General features: G+C 47.3%; 1 protein-coding gene across 1 annotated transcript in view; it reads left to right on the top strand.

The window, feature by feature from the left end:
- Positions 1 to 16472, top strand: part of myo3a (myosin IIIA) — a 611422-nt gene that overhangs the window by 172257 nt on the left and 422693 nt on the right. Inside the window, exons 3-4 of the mRNA XM_041183939.1 lie at positions 4654 to 4758; positions 12638 to 12737. Of these exons, the coding sequence (XP_041039873.1) occupies positions 4654 to 4758; positions 12638 to 12737 (205 nt within the window). The remainder of the gene's footprint in view (positions 1 to 4653; positions 4759 to 12637; positions 12738 to 16472) is intronic.

Raw genomic sequence — 16472 nt, 5'->3', positions numbered from 1 at the left:
ATCAATTTTTCAAAGGCTCCTTGATGCCATACTTGGTCAAATGTTGTCTTGATGCCAAGGGCAATTGCTCTCACCTCTTCAGGAATTCAGCTGTTTTGTCCATGTTTGCCCAAGGTTGTAATGAGATCAAGAGCTGAGTAACTATGATGAAAGCCAAATTGAACATTGGCGTGCAGGATATTGATGAGTAAATGCCATTTGATAGCACTGTCGATGATCCCTTCCATCACATGATTAACATTAGATTGATGAGGCTGTATTTGGCTGTATTCACTCGAACGCAAGTTCTGTCGAAGGGTCATGAGGACTCGAAACGTCAACTCTTTTCTTCTCCGCCGATGCTGCCAGACCTGCTGAGTTTTTCCAGGTAATTCTGTTTTTGTTTTGGATTTCCAGCATCCGCAGTTTTTTTGTTTTTATTTTTTTGTTTTTATCTCTGTATTTGGCTGGATTGGATTTGTCCCGCTTTTTGTGGACAGGATATACATGGGCAATTTTCTACATTGCCAGGCACATGCCCCTGTTGTAGCTCCACTGGAACAGCTTGGCTAATGGTGCAGCAAGTTCTGGAACACAAATCTTCGGTACCACACTGGGATTTTGACGGGACCCATAGCTTCTTCTGTATCTAGTGCACCTTCAGCCATTTGTTGATATTGAATTGGCTGAAGACTGGCATCTACGATAGTGGCGACCTCAAGTGGAGGCCAATGTGGATGATCCACTCAGCACTTTTGGCTGAAGAGATTGCAAATGCCTTAGCCTTGACTTTTGCACTGATGTGCACTGGCTGCCCCTCAATGAGGATGGGGATAGTTTTCTGGAGCTACATCCTTATGTTAGCTTGTCCACCACCATTCACAATTGAATGAGGCAGGACTGCATCACAGATTCACAGAATTACAGAATCACACAGTGCAGAAGAGGCCCTTCAGCCCATTGAATCTGCACCGACACGTGAGAACACCTGACCTACCCACCTAACCCCATTTACCAGCACTTGGTCCATAGCCTTGAATGTTAAGATGTGTCAAGTGCTCATTCGGGCACTTTTCAAAGGATGTGAGGCAACCAGCCTCCACCACCCTCCCAGGCAGTGCATTCCAAACTGTCACCACCCTCTGGGTAAAAAAGTTTTTCCTCACATCCCCCTAAACCTCCTGCTCCTCACCTTGAAAGTATCTTTCCAGTTAAAATATAAGCAAACATTTCAGGTATCAATTCTTCAGTAGTAAAATATATCCCTAGAATAGATAACTAAACCTCTTGTAAATTATTGGAAGTGTTGTTATTTTTATTTAAGACAGATAACTCAAATATAACTGCTTTCCACAAAAAACAGCATAGAAAGCCACCTGCTGCCTATGATATAAGCTGAGCCCATCTCCCTCTGTTCAGCCTGCTGCCACCCATCAAGTTATAACTGCAATCCTGCCTATCTGTAATGCCAACCAGTTGTACACAGCTCTCTGGGCACTCTTCACTTGACGACCTTTGGACAATGTACAACATTTTGCACCACTTTCAAATATTTTAAGATCTGCTAAAAGACGATTGAACCTATTAGCTGCCTCTTGCTGAAAGTAATTAGCATTTTTGAACACTCCTAACTATTGCTCTCCCCTCCCCCTTTTTATTTTGGTCCGTCCTATAAGGGCTGAATTTTCCCCCTGTTGGGGGCGGGCGAGAGTGAACGCGAACCTGATCGGCGCCCCCGATCGGGTGCGTGCCACCATTTTATGTGGGTGGGCTGATTAAGGCCCGCCCAGCGTAACGCATACCCAGAAGCGCTGTGCACTCCCTGTGTGAGCGGGGGCGGGGATTCCCTGAGTCGGGGCCTGCACTCTTTCGCGCATGCTCACGGAAGACTGCAGAAATCTCCATGCCTCAGGGAGAATAGTTTAAGTTCTGAAAAATTTAATAAGGAGAAAAGAAATTTAAGGATTTGTCCCCTCATGTGAAACTGTCACATGAGCTGGGATATGTCCATTAAGTTTTTCAAAAATTTTTATTCAATTACTAAATCCTTCATGAAACTTCATCCCACCCGTGGATGAGGTTTCATGAAAAATATGAAGGCCGCCTGGGCTATTCGCCTGCCCACCAACATTAAGGTTGGACAGGCAGCATTCTTAACAACTTTAATTACTTTCTTAATGGCCTTAATAGGCCTTTGACAGTTTGGTGGCGCGCTGCTGACGTGGCTGCGTGCCTGCCAAACTGACAATCTAAATGATGCATGGTGATGTCAGGATGCCCACCTGACATCACCACATATCATTTTACGTGTCGGCGAGCGGGCCCCACCCCCGTTCGCCATTCAGAAAATCCACCCCATAAAGGAACTTCTCCAGTCTGACGCTGCCAAGTCTAATGACAGATCCACCCTAAGCATTAAGCTGCATTTCTCTTTAAGGTACTGATAGCCAGCTTTGCATTTTTAGCATTTCTTGCTTTATTATTATCTACTTTCTCCAGGTCCTCATCAAAGCTTCATGTCATTATCACGTATCTAACATGGCTCCTCAGTATATATGTAATTACTATTGTAAATATACATATGTTTATTTAATTGCCTTGCATCTCTATATGCACTTTAGCCATTTAAATGCATCAAAGGAGGTTAACTTCCTACACATGTAAAAGAAATTTATTTGAATTAACTACAAAAATGTATCTGGTAGGTAACAGAATACTTACAGAGTAAAAAAGTTCAAATTTTTCTCCTGTTTTTAAATCGCTTCATGGTCTTGTTGCTCCCTAATCCTCACCACCACTGCCAGCCCTCCAATTCTACCCTACACCACCGCCCCCGCCCCCAAACACCACTCTGCCACCCAAACTTTCTGTTCCTCTGATTCTGACTACTATGCATTCCCTTCCCTTAAAATCAAGGCTGGCACCCCAGTGCTGCACTGGGAGCGCTGCATTGTTGAAGGTGCCATCTTCTGAATGAACTGTTAAACTGAGGCCCCATCTGTCCTCTCAGGTGGACGTAAAAGATTCCATGACGTTATTTTACAGAAGAGCAGAGCAGTTATGTCCTGGGCAATATTTATTCCTCAATTAACATCACAAAAACAACAGTTCTGAATAAGAGTCACGTTGCACTCGAAAACATTAACCCAGTTTCTCTTTCCACAGACGCTGTCAGACCTGATGAGTTTTTCCATCACTTTCTGTTATTGTTTCAGATCTCCAGCATCCGCAGTATTTTGCTATTACAGAAGCAAATTTGCTGTGTGTAAATTAGCTGCTGCATTCCCTAAATAACAAACAGTGACAACACTTCAAAAGTGATTAATCGGCTGCAAAGCGCTTTGAGACATCCGGTGGTTGTGAAAAACCGTATTAAAATGCAAGTCTCTCGCTCTACCATTGGTAACTGTGCCTTCAGCCAACAAAACCCCTTTGCCTCCTTCTTCGTCCTTATATCTTCCTTTTAAAAAATAATCATACGAGTTTCAAATCCTCCCATGGTTTCAGCCCTCCCTATCACTGTAGCCTCCTCTAACCCAACAGCCCTCCAAGATATCTGGCCTCCACCAATTCTGGCCTCCTGCGCAACTCCTATTTTCATCTGTTCACCATTGAAGGTCATGCCTTCAGCTTCTTGGCTCTATGTTCTGGAATTCCCTCCAAAAATCTTGCAACCTCTTAGCCTCTACCTCCTCTTTTAAGATGTTCCTTAAAACCTGCATCTTTTGTCTAAGCTTTTAATCATCTGTCCTAATATCCCCTTATGAAGATCAAGTTTGATAATCACTCCTTTCAATAACTTTACTGAGTCTTACTACATTAAAAGTGCGATATGAATTCAAGATGTCGTTAATATCCCAATATTTGATGAGCATCCCAAATATTTCCTTCTTTGGTTCAGCATCCAATAAAGGACAGTGGAATGTTATTCTCCATTCAAGACACGATGGGGAGAATTTTCTTTCTCCCCATCGGGGGGCGCTGGGCAGGAGCGGTGCAGGTGGGCGCGCAGCCGATTGCCGCCCGTGATTGACGGTGCGCCGCCATTTTACGTGGGGGCCCAGTGTGACGCATACCCAGAAGTTCTGAGCACTCTCTGTGCAAGCAGGGGGAGTAGGCTGAGTCGGGGCCTGCATTCTTTCCCATATGTGCGTGAAAGAGCGCAGAAAATTCCCTAAGGCACAGAGCTGCCTCAGGGGGATTAGTTTGCTTTTTAAAAATTTAAATAAAGAAAGAAAAAAATTTTTAGACGTCCCCTCATGTGATAGTGTCCCATGAGCTGGGACATGTCTATGAATTTTAATGAAAAAATTTATTTGGATTATAAATCATTCATGAAATCTCATCCTGCCCGTGGATGAGGTTTCATTATAAATGCGAAGGCTGCCTGGGCCAACGTTAAGGTTGGACGAGCAGCTATGTTAAGTATTCTAATTGATATTTAAGTGGCCTTAATAGGCCTTTGACAGTTCAGCCTGCGTGCAGCCGACTCTGGTGCGTGCCCACCAAACTCAAAATCGGAATGACGCGTGGTGACATCAGGATGCTCGCCCAACGTAACCGCACGTCATTTTATGCATTGGCCCGCCCTCACACGCCAACCCGAAGATTCTGGCCTATATAAATGTAAGTCCATGGCAATGCTGTTGTTACCAATCACTTTCTTTCTTTCAGTTGTGCAATGGAGGTTCTGTGACCGATCTTGCCAAAGGACTACTAAAAAGAGGTGAGAGGATGAGCGAACCAGTCATCGCCTATATCCTACATGAAGCTCTCATGGTAAGATTTATATTTGTGCTTTATGGTGGAATTTTCTGTGCCCGCTGACGTTGCGCATGTTCAGTGGAGTGAGTGGAAAATATGGCGAGAAAGCCAAAATCGGGTTGACAATGTTGTGAATCCAGTTTGCAATCGTCTGCTCAGCTCGTCGATGGTGGGCCCGTTTCCCGCCATTGGATGCCATCGGACGTCGGGAACCTCATTGTAAAGCATTTCATTATCAGGCCAGCCCGTCAGACTCATCCCACCCAGGTGGATCATCTGCACATGTTGACGTGATTGCATGTCAATTTGTTTCACAACAGCATATAAAAGCTGTGCACCTGGCGGGCTGCACTTTGAGGGGAACATGGAGGTGAGTGCACAGTAACGTTGTGGAGCATTCGTGAGGGACACCTGTTGGACTTCAAGGTTGAGGTGCGATGTGGGCGAGGATTAAAGGCTGCCCTGAGGATCTGGCGACTTTGGTGGGGGGGGGGGCGCAAAGCTGCCCTGCAGTTGAGGCAACATTGCGGGGTGGGGGCGGCAAAGGCTGCCCTGTGGTTGAAGATAGCACACAAGCACGTACGGGGTGGGGGGGGTGTGGTGGGCAAGGGAAGCGGCCACGCATCAGGGACACCTTGTATAAAGTGACTATTCCTCTGTAGTTGAGACAGTTATGATTGGAGTCGGGCCTCTGGCTTATCTGCCCAATCAAGCAGTGCAGAGGAATCAAAGTGCCACCATGTGCTCCAGAGCTTTTCATCCCTCCGGCACAGACTGCAAACTAATGAACGTTTTAGTGGACTGCAGAACAGTTGAATGACAGGGCACATTGTACGATCTCTTTGCTAAAGCTGGCCATGGAGCAGTCACTGGTGGAGGTGCTCACAGCCCATTGCAATGTCATCATCCCAATTTGGACCAGTCTCCCCCACGGTTCAAGCTAACAGTGCAGCCATGCAGCGCAGGTTAGGAGAATGCCTGCGCCTGAGCTGAGAGCAATCCAATAGGCAAAGATGCCACCAATTGGCCAGGTGGAGCGGGGCGGAGGTCGGTGGGGTTTCGGGCAGCCATGCAACGCACTAATCCTTGGCCATCCAAGTGGTGGCCAGCACTCTCTGGGATGTGTTAAGCCTTCAGACTTAACAGAGAGAGGTTCTTAGTACACCCATACTAACCCACTCGTCTCTCTCTTTCATCCTGTGGAAGGAGTACATCAGTATCATGGAGGCTGATGAACTAGCTGTTTGCCTCGTAGGGTACAGAGAATGAAGATGACGGAGAAGAGAGTGACTGAGGCACCTGGCTGCGCAGAGGGAGAAGCAACACCCTCTGGGCGGCTGGGGCTCCCGCACTCACCACCTAAAAGCCACAGCGAGCCATCACTAGTCGGTGCCTAGCTGTACCCAAGGTCTATATGCTGCCTTTCATTCCTGCAGATGACCAAGAACCAATGTCACCAAAGCCTGCGCATGTCTAGGGAACTGGTTGATCACATCTGCCACCTGCTTCAGGATTTGATGCCACGTGGTTATAGAGGGCATCCACTGCCAGTGGCCATGAAAGTGACTGCGGTGGCCAGTTTCTATGCCAACGGCTACTTTCAGGGCTCCACAGGTGACCTCTGTGGGATATCACAAGTCTCCACCCACAGATGCATCCATGAAGTCACAGATGCCATTTGTTTGAGGACACACAAATTTGTGTATTTCGCCCGAGACCAGAAGAAGCCAGTGTGCATGAGCGATTGGATTTGCCCAGTTCTTGGGTTTCCCACGGGTGCAGGGAGCCATTGACTGGGATCATGTGGTGTGCAGATCTCCATTGCAACACGTGGTCAACTATGTCAACCACAAGGGAGTCCATTCATTGAATGTGCAGCAGGTGTGCGACCACCACAAACTCATCCTGCAGTTTCCAGGGAATGTGCACGACTCCTACATTCTCAGTCGGTCACAGATCCTTGATGTCTTCCAGGGTCCACAGAAGATGCAGGGACGGCTCCTCGAGGACAAGGGCTACCTGCAGAGGCTGTAGCTGATGATATCCGTGCGGTGGCTTCAGATGGCAGCAGAGTGAAGGTGTAACGAGCCACATGCTGCAATTCGCAGCTTGGTGGAGCAAACCATTGGGATGCTGGTAATGAGGTTCCGATGCCTGGACCAATCTGGTGGAGCCCTGCAATACAGTTCACAGAGGCTGTCATGTATCGTCATCGCCTGCTGCGTCCTTTACAACCTGGCACTGCAAACAGGAGAGGAGTGGCTGAGGAGGAGATGACAGAGCTGGAGGTCTCCTCTGATGAGGAGGACATTGACGGTGATGAAGGTGAGGAGGTTCTCAAAGGCGACGATGATGACGATAAGGCTCTCACACTGGCCAGACAAGGCAGGTGCACTCGGGAGGCCCTCATAGCTGCTAGATTTATGAAGGATGATGACAACATGCAGTGAGGAGACATAAGGTCCTCACATTGCACCTATGAACATTTAACTCCAGTCTGGTTTATGGCAGTGCACATACCCTCTGTGATAATGCTACTGTCCTAGAGACACAGCAGAAGCCTAATAGTCACTCCATTGCAGGAAGATGATGATGGCATGCAGTGAGGACACTCCATAGACCTTCACATAGACTCCGCAAATGCCTGACTCTTGTCTGGCCAATGGCACCTCGCTTGCGCTCTGTGATCAGGTTCGTATAATAGAGACGCAACCGTGAAACTTTAAAAGGATCTGATCCTTTGACTGCCTTCAGCACCGAACCCCTTCAGGAGCACAGCATCACTGGTCATAGATACTGAAGAGATGGGGGCCAGCCCCATCTCAAAGGTGCTGAGAGCACACAGAGAGAATGATGGAACTCTGTGACGTCTGCCCACGACATTTTGGTAGCAATGACAAGCATCATCAAGGTGCAGGCATCACTAATGTGTCCAGTGAGTGTGAAGCTGGACCATCATTTTGGCTTGAAGGCTGCACGAAGCACAGGGAAGAGGCTGTGGACTGAACCATGCTGAACTCTTCTTCCGCCACCTTTGTCTCTGTGCTCACTTCTTTGGGCAGGAGTCCTCCCCCAGTTCAATGGATCCTTTTACCCGCCTCCAGTATTCTCCCTTCAACTGGCCCCTTCCTCTGGCCTCTTACCTGCCCTTGATCTTTTCATTGAGAACTGTCAGTGTGACATCGCCCGTCTCAATTTCTCTGCTCCTGTCACCCACTCTAACCTGTCTCCTTCTGAACTTGCTGTACTCCATCCTCTCAGATCCAACTCTGACTTTGTTATCAAACCTGCCGACAAGGGTGATGCTGTTGTTGTGTGGCATACTGACCTCTACATGGCAGAGTCTAAGCACCAACTCTCAGACACTTCCTTCTACCTCCGCCTGGACCATGACCCCACCACTGAACATCAAGCCATTGTTTCCAGGACTGTCACTGACCTCATCTCCTCTGAAGATCTTCCCTCCTCAGCTTCCAACCTCATAGTCTCCCAACCTCGGATAGCCCATTTCTACCTCCTCCCCAAAATCCACAAGCCCGATAGGCTGATCGTATCAGCCAGTTCCTGCCCCAGGGAACTAATTTCTTCCTACCTCTTCCCTCTCCCCTTGTCCAGTCTCTTCCCACCTACATTCATGATTCCTCTGATGCCCTACATCATATCAACAATTTCCAGTTCCCTGGTCCCAACCACTTCCTCTTCACCATGGACGTCCAATCCTTCTACACCTCCATCCCCCACCAGGATGGTCTGAGAGTTCTCTGCTTCTTCCTTGAACAGAGGCCCAAACAATTCGCATCCACCTCCATTCTCCTCCATCTGACTGAACTTGTTCTCTCAATGAACAATTTCTCCTTAAACTTGGTTCACTTCCTCCAAATAAAAGGTGTGGCTATGGGGATCCACATGGCCCCCAGTTATGCCTGTCTCTTTATGGGGTGTATAGAACATTCCTTGTTCCAATCCTACTCAGGCTCCCTCCCACAACTCTTTTCTCGGTACAAAAATGACTGTTTCAGTGCCGCTTCATGCTCTCGTCTGGACCTGGGAAAATGTATCAATGTTGCTTCCAATTTCCATCCTTCCATCACTTTCACGTGGTCCATGTCCAACACTTCCTTTCCCTTCGTTGACCTCACTGTCTCAATTTCTGGTGATTGACTGTCCACCAATATGTAATACAAGCCCACCGACTTCCACAGCTACCTCAATTATGGCTCCTCACACCGTGCTTCCTGTAATGACTCCAACTCATTCTCTCAGTTCCTTTGCCTCGGTTGCATCTGTTCTGATGATGCCACTTTCCAAAACAATGCTTCTGACATGTCTTCCTTCTTCCTTAACCGAGGTTTTCCACCCACAGTGGTTGACAGGGCCCTCAATCTTGTCCGACCTATCTCCTGAACCTCTGCCCTCATACCTTCCTCTCCCTCCTAAAGCCATAATAGGGTCCACCTTGCCCTCACTTTTCACCCCACCAGCCTCCGCATTCAAAGGATCATCCTCTGCCATTTCGGCCAACTTCAGCACCCTGATCCACTCCACCATTACCCCCAACACCTCAACCCCCTCCCACGGCACCTTCCGATGCAATCGCAGAAGGTGCAACACCTGCCCCTTTACTTCCCCCCTCCTCACCATCCAAGGGCCCAAAAATTCTTTTCAAGTGAATGTACTTTCCTCATTTTAGTCTACTGCATTCTCTGCTCCCAATGTGGTCTCCTCTACATTGGAGAGACCAAACGCAGACTGGACGACCACTTTGCAGAACACCTCCGGTCTGTCCGCAAGCATGAACCTGATCTTCCTGGCACTTGCCATTTCAACACACCATCCTGCTCTCATGCCCACATGTCTGTCCTTGGCCTGCTGCAATGTTCCAATGAAGCTCAACGCAAACTGGAGGAACAGCACCTCATCTTCCGATTAGGCACTTTACAGCCTTCTGGACTTAACATTGAATTCAATAACTTCAGACCATGAATTCTCTCCTCCATCCTCACCCCTTTTTGATCCCCTTTTTATATTCATTTTTATTTTTTAATTTTCATTTATTTATTTATTTTTCCCACTTACTTTCGTTATTATTATTTTTTAAATTTATTTCCATTTTTATTCATTGTTTTACCCCAGCTTTTAGCCTTTTTGATCTTTTTTCCTACCACTGTCCCCTCCCCCCACCCCGCCCCCACTAGGGCCGTCTGTCACTTTCCAGAGTGCTTGCCCTGGTTCTGCCATTATCACATTTTGTTTTCCAAGCCCAATGTCACCATTAGCACCTCCTTTAGCTGGTACCACTACTATTAACAACCCTATGACCTTTTGTTTATGACTTTCGCAATCTCTCCTTTGCCTCCACCTATTGCTGACCTTCTATCTAGCTTCACCTATTCCACCCCCCCTTAAACAGTATATATTTCACATTTCCACTTCCCTTTAGCTCTGAAGAAGAGTCATAAGGACTCAAAACATTTACTCTGTCTTTCTCTCCACAGATGCTGTCAGACCTGCTGAGTTTTTCCAGCATTTTTTATTTTTGTTTCAGATTTCCAGCATCCGCATTATTTTGCCTTTATCCTGGACTGAGACACCTGCCTTTATCTTGTGCAGTAAGGTTTCACATCTGAGTGACGTGAATCCTGCTCATCAGAACAAAGAGCCATAGGCAGGGAGACATTTTTGGAAGTTTATTGACGATAGGGAACATTACGTACAAGTGATTAACAACCATGCCCAGGCTGTGCAACCAATTCTCCTTAACTTTCCTAACACTGTCGCTACATCTTGGTGCTCCCTGGACATCCACAGTGGAAGTGGAGGCAGCTTGGTGACTATTATGCCCTGTTTGTGATGACCTTGGCAGGCGCCCTCTGGAGGGCTGAGACCTGGAGGGCCCCAGCCTACTGTGTGGCAGTGGCACCCTCCTCGGCCTGTGGAGCTGGAGCTAATGAGGTCACAGGAAGATGGGTTTTGGATGAGCCAGATACTCCCAGACTCACCTTGGGAGATGGCACTTGGGGTACACCTGCTAATGCTCCTCCCTAGGAGTGACCAAGGTCCCCAGACTGACTTCTTGAGGAGAAGGGGTAGCTGCAGTGAGATCGGGCTGCCCTGCACCCCTCTCATGTACCCATTGTTGGAGGCCAGCTTTGGTGTCAGTGATAAAGTTCAGCCCATGCAGCAGCACAGCAACGACATCCTGGACCAAGGTCTCCATGGTGGCCACCATCCTACCAATGTTGACCTCGGTGCATTGGCATCCCAGCATTATCACCTCAGCCTGAAGGCAAACGGACTCCTCCATTGTGCCTTGCCATCTGAGGAGTGCAGCGGACATCCCTTCCTGAAGTTGCCGAGCTTGCCTTTGCAGCTCCAGCAACTGTGACATGACCGAGTCCAGAGGCTTGTCATCGAACTCGGATTCAGCAAATTTCTGGCCTCCGAGTGCCAGACACCAGGGAAAACCCTACCACTGCCTGCTGTGGTTCAGAAAGTGCGATGTGCTCATCAGATTGTGATCCTAACGCTACTTTAAAGCTAGGTCTCACCAGTGTGTGTATCTCTTGTGCTGGTGGAGGACGTGGGTGATTGCTGTGACGGGACTCCAAGGAGGGTGCCTTCAGACTCATCTGCAGAGGTTGATTCAGAGCTTGGTTGGAGGCCCTGGGTCATGGACTCTGTTGGCTGATTGGCAGATGTGCCTGCGAAAGCAAGGAGAAATAATTAGTGCATGGCAGTGGCCTGTGAAACAGGACACATCACTCACAGCATGGTGGTCTGATGGATGGTGCACTGCTAGAATCTCACTTGGTAGAGCACCACCGATCTCACCGTCAGCACATGAATGATCCAGATTCTGGCCAGCCAGCTGGATGGCTGTTTTTTTCAAAGTCTGTGAGGACCTTGATTCCAGACATTCCTCCACCAGTCTGCGACCTCTCCCTCTTGTGTGCCAGCTTGTCCTGCATGAATAGAAATGGAGAGAGTGTAAGCAGAATGCTTGCCAAGCTGGATAATAAGTATGCCTGGCATATGTGGGTGGTAATTGGTTCCATGGATGGGGTGAGGACAACGAAGGTGTGTGTGAGAGAGTGAATGGTGATGTCCCTTGAACTGGCAGTGAGTGATGGCCCTGGGGATGTGTGATGGGTTTACGAGTGTGTGAGTTGGGAACGATGGGAAGAGTGACTTACCCTGGCAGAATGGAGGAGATCATTCATCCTCTTGCAACACTGTGTGGCTGTCTTCTTTTGCAGGCATTGGAGCTGACCACCACTACCACTGTATTCCCAAGCCGGATTGGTGATATTGCTGCCCATCCTGCAGACAGAGTGGGGGGTAGAGGACATCAAAGCAAGCCTCCGCTGCTCCAAAAGGTGGTCAAGGGATGTGTCATTGAACCTGGGGGCTGCAGTCTTTTTGCCTTTCGGGACCATGTCTTCTTTGCAGCAGTCGTGGGCTGGAAGCACTGAGAGGTGAGCACGTGGCTGCAATTTAAATATGGTGCCCAGCATGGTGAAGCAGCAAGATGATGCCGTGGTGGGTGAATGAGAGCCCGTCTGCCATGGAAATGGCGTGTTTCCCAGGAATGCATAATTAATGCGGCAGGTTTGGGACGATACAGCAGGAAAAGCCACCATTGTGGCCGGTGGGTAAAACATTGTTTTTACCTGCCCACTATCGCACTTAGTCTAAATCTGGGACGAGTTCATCCTTAGCATTTAGAATCCTTCAGTTCAACATGAAGCATTACACAGATATTCAGCCCCAGCTGCAGTGAATGCTGTGCAGGTGGCCCACAAGTGTTAAAAACGGCTCACTTCATTATGTTTATTAGGCATCTAGGTTTTACTTGCTTCAAGAATAATATAACTGTCACCGTTGATTTTCTTAGGGTCTGAAACATTTACACAGCAACAAGACGATTCATCGTGACATCAAGGGCAATAACATCCTATTAACAACAGAGGGAGGCATCAAACTTGTGGATTTTGGTATGTAGCAATTTGCATGCAGCCGAAGGAGCTAATCATTCTTTTCAGCAGTTTTGCAAAAGTAATCAGGCTGACTGAACAAGTGGCAGTTTAAGCAGGAATGTACAGCCAGAAGCTGTAAGGATTCTATCCGAGAAGCAAAATCATCTGTCAGAATTCATTTGCACCCAGTGTGTGTGTGCAGCTGTCTGTGTGGAGGATGAGGGGAAGAGTAAAAACAAATACAGGAATTTGGCAGGTTTGGGAAGCCATCAATATGCACCAAGCTTGTCACAGCTGGACAAACTATTTCTGTTTTTTTCTCCACACCTGAAATGGTTGTTTTTTTAATATTTGTTCATGGGATGTGGGTGTCGCTGGCATGGCCAGCATTTATTGCCCATCCCTAATTGTCCTTGTTCAGAGGGCATTTTAAGAGTTAACCACATTATGTTATAGTTATAGAAATCATAACTAATACTGAGGACATAATTGTAAAGTAATTGTGCATATGGTGAAAGAAAACATAGAGCCAGGAAATCAGATCCTTAAATGCAAACATCCTCCAGTGGAAAAAGGCCTTGTGACCAAATTCTAAGGGGCAGCATTACCCGAGGAAGGAGGAGGGGACTTCAGTATAGAAAGAGTGATTTGAACCCTGGCAGACTAGCAGAAACCACCATTAGCCCTAAGCCATCAACATCCTGCACTAGTCCACAAACTACCATTTTAACCCCGAAGAAGTTGAGAGGGGCAACCACAGGCAACCAACAGCTCATCCTTTAAAGGTGCAGAGATCTGATCAGAGGTTGGCTGCCAATTTAACTGGGCAGGGAAGCTGTTATGTTTTCGCACTGGAACAGCCTAGCAAGAATCAGAATCACGGCCCGAATGCAAGATGCTTTTTTTTAAACTTTTGAGAGTCCAGAAGGACTCCGATTGCAAGGTCCTCCAGAAACTGCTGACTGCTGGCAAATGATCCCTGCATTACTACCTGCCAGTCAGTTGCTACTACCACTGCCCTATTGATTTTGGGCAGGCAACAGTGTTGGAGGACTGGATTTTACCAGCCTTCTAGGACTAGCTAGGAAGCAGTGGGTTGGGGGGGTAAGTTGTGGGTTGCTGGAGGGGTGTGCCCTGAAGTGGTGAGGGAAGACCGGGGGTGAAACGCCTGTTACCTTCCTGCCACCAGGGCATTTTACCAGACACGGGGAGGGTTGGGGAGGGGCCTCCACCATGTGGTCAGACTGTCAGGTGAACCCTGGTCACTTCCCTGAAGGCTCAGTAGGGCCCTCCTAATTGGGCACTGTTGTACAGTGGCTAAGTTGTGCTGTCAGTGATAGAGGTGATCTGCAGACACTTGTCCACGCAACTCTCCTATTGGTTGCTATAGATCATGTGATCTTCCTTAACAAGTATTATTCTTAAAGGTGCATTACACACTATATAAAACCATAATTACTACATTCTTTCCCCTTTAACTTGGCTATACATATTACATTTACAAGTACTTATTTTTTAAGGCAACATAATATTTACACTGGGTAAGGAAATTACAAGTTCAGTCTTTCAGGTGGTTTCCTGGTACGGGTGGAACATTGTAGCTCCATAACTTCAGATTCTTTGTCAGAAACCTCCTTTTCCAGAGGTGCCTGAACATTAGGTGCTTCAGCAGGCACTTGCAGTTCTGTATCCTCAACTCTGACAGGAATACCTGACACGTCATCCCTGGGTTGAGTATCCTCAACAGGAAACACTGACCCAGTAATGATCACTGGTGGAACTAAATCTTGGGGCTGAATCTTCGGCTCAGTGACTGGGTGCATAGCCCACTCGCCGAGGCGTAAAATGACATGGGGTGATGTCGGATGTGCGTCCAAAGATCACTGCCCATCATTTCGATTTTCAGTTTGGCGGGCGCGCAGTTGAGTTGGCTGCGCGCGCACCGAACTATTAGAGGCCTGTTAAGGCCATTAATGAACTAATTAAGCCTATTGAGAAAGCTGCACGTCCAACCTTAAGGTTGGCGGGCAGGCGAAGAGCCCAGGCGGCCTTCACATTTTATATAGCACCTCATCCATAGGCAGGAAGAGGTTTCATGAAGGGTTTATAAATTAAATAAATTTTTTCATTAAATTTCATTGACATGTCCCAGCTCATGTGACACTGTTACATGAGGGGACATGTCTGAATTTTTTTTTTCTTTATTAAAACTTTTGGAATGTAAACTAATCTCCCTGAGCCAGCTCTGTGCCTCGGGGAGATTTCTATGCCCTTTCACATGCAAGGAATCGCCAGTTCTGCCAGTCTGTTTGAGGAAGGGTGGTATGGTGCAGTTTTCACATGAGTGATACCGTTGAGGCTGAAACCGTTGAAACTCAGCACTCATAAATGCCGTGTTGTTATCGGAAACTACTACTTCTGGTAGTCTGAGTGGCAAAACTCTGACATTGTTTCTCAATTGTCGCAGCCCATGTTGATGACTTCACCTGATATATGTTCAACCATTTTGAATGGGCATTGACAATGAGCAGAAACCTTGTTCCCAGGAAAGGTCCAACATAGTCACTGTGTAACCACACCCAGGGTCTACCTGGCCACTCCCATGGTTGTAACAGAGCTATCACTGGCTACTTTTGCAGTTGCTGGCATTGCACACAGTGTTTTACTAAACTCTCTACTTCGCCAACCATCCCAAGCCACCATATATAGCATGCAATGGTCTTCATTCAGGAATTTCCTGGATGGGCACTCTGTGGTTCAATTAAAAGTGGTTTCCTTCCCTTTGGAGGAACTGTCATTCATGCATCTCACAATAAGATGCCATCTGGCTAATTATTTCAAGTCTTCTGTTGAAGTATGGTTTCATTTCATCAGATACCGGCTCCAGTGACCAATCATGTGGCACTTGTTCCCATACCTGAGATGGGACTGGGTCCTGAATTGTCCAGTCTCTGATCTGTCAAGTACATACCGGTGAGGAAGCTAAGAAATTTAACAGTAAAATAAGTTCCTGTGGAACTGGGACGTGCTCATCATTTTCTTGTAAAGGCAAATGACTTAGGGCATCGGCATTTGCGATTTAATTGCCAGGTCAAAGAATGAAAGTGTATGTGGCCAGAATTAAAGCCCATCTTTGTATTCTTGTTGAGGTTATGGGTGGTATAGCCATATGCTCACTAAACAACCCCAGCAATGGTTTGTGGTCTGAAACGAGTGTAAAATGACAGCCATGTACATACTGGTGAAATTTCTCAACATCTAAGATGATTTCAGGCCTTATAGATTCATAGAAAATAGGAGCAGGGGTGGCCATTCAGCCCTTCGAGCCTGCTTCGCCATTCATTATGATCATGGCTGATCATCCAACTCAATAGCCTATTCCCGCTTTCTCCCCATATTCTTTGATCCCTTTCTCCCGAAGAGCTATATCTAACGCCTTCTTGAAAATATGCAATGCTTTGGCCTCCACTGCTTCCTGTGGCAGCAAATTCCACAGGCTCACCACTCTCTGGGTGAAGAAATTTCTCCTCATTTCAGTCCTAAATAGTCTACCCCGTTTCCTCAGACTGTGACACCTGGTTCTGGACTCCCCCACCATCGGGAACATCCTTCCTGCATCTAGTCCTGTTAGAATTTTATAGATTTCTATGAGATCCACCCTCCTTCTTCTGAACTCCAGAGAATATAATCCTAACCGACTCAAACTCTCCTCCTATGTCAGTCCCGCCATCCCAGGAATCAGTCTGGTAAACC

Source organism: Carcharodon carcharias, chromosome 3 (assembly GCF_017639515.1).
Source record: "Carcharodon carcharias isolate sCarCar2 chromosome 3, sCarCar2.pri, whole genome shotgun sequence".
Classification (NCBI taxonomy): Eukaryota; Metazoa; Chordata; class Chondrichthyes; order Lamniformes; family Lamnidae; genus Carcharodon; species Carcharodon carcharias.
Note: the sequence above shows the minus strand (reverse complement) of the source record. Positions and strands in the feature narration are given on the sequence as shown.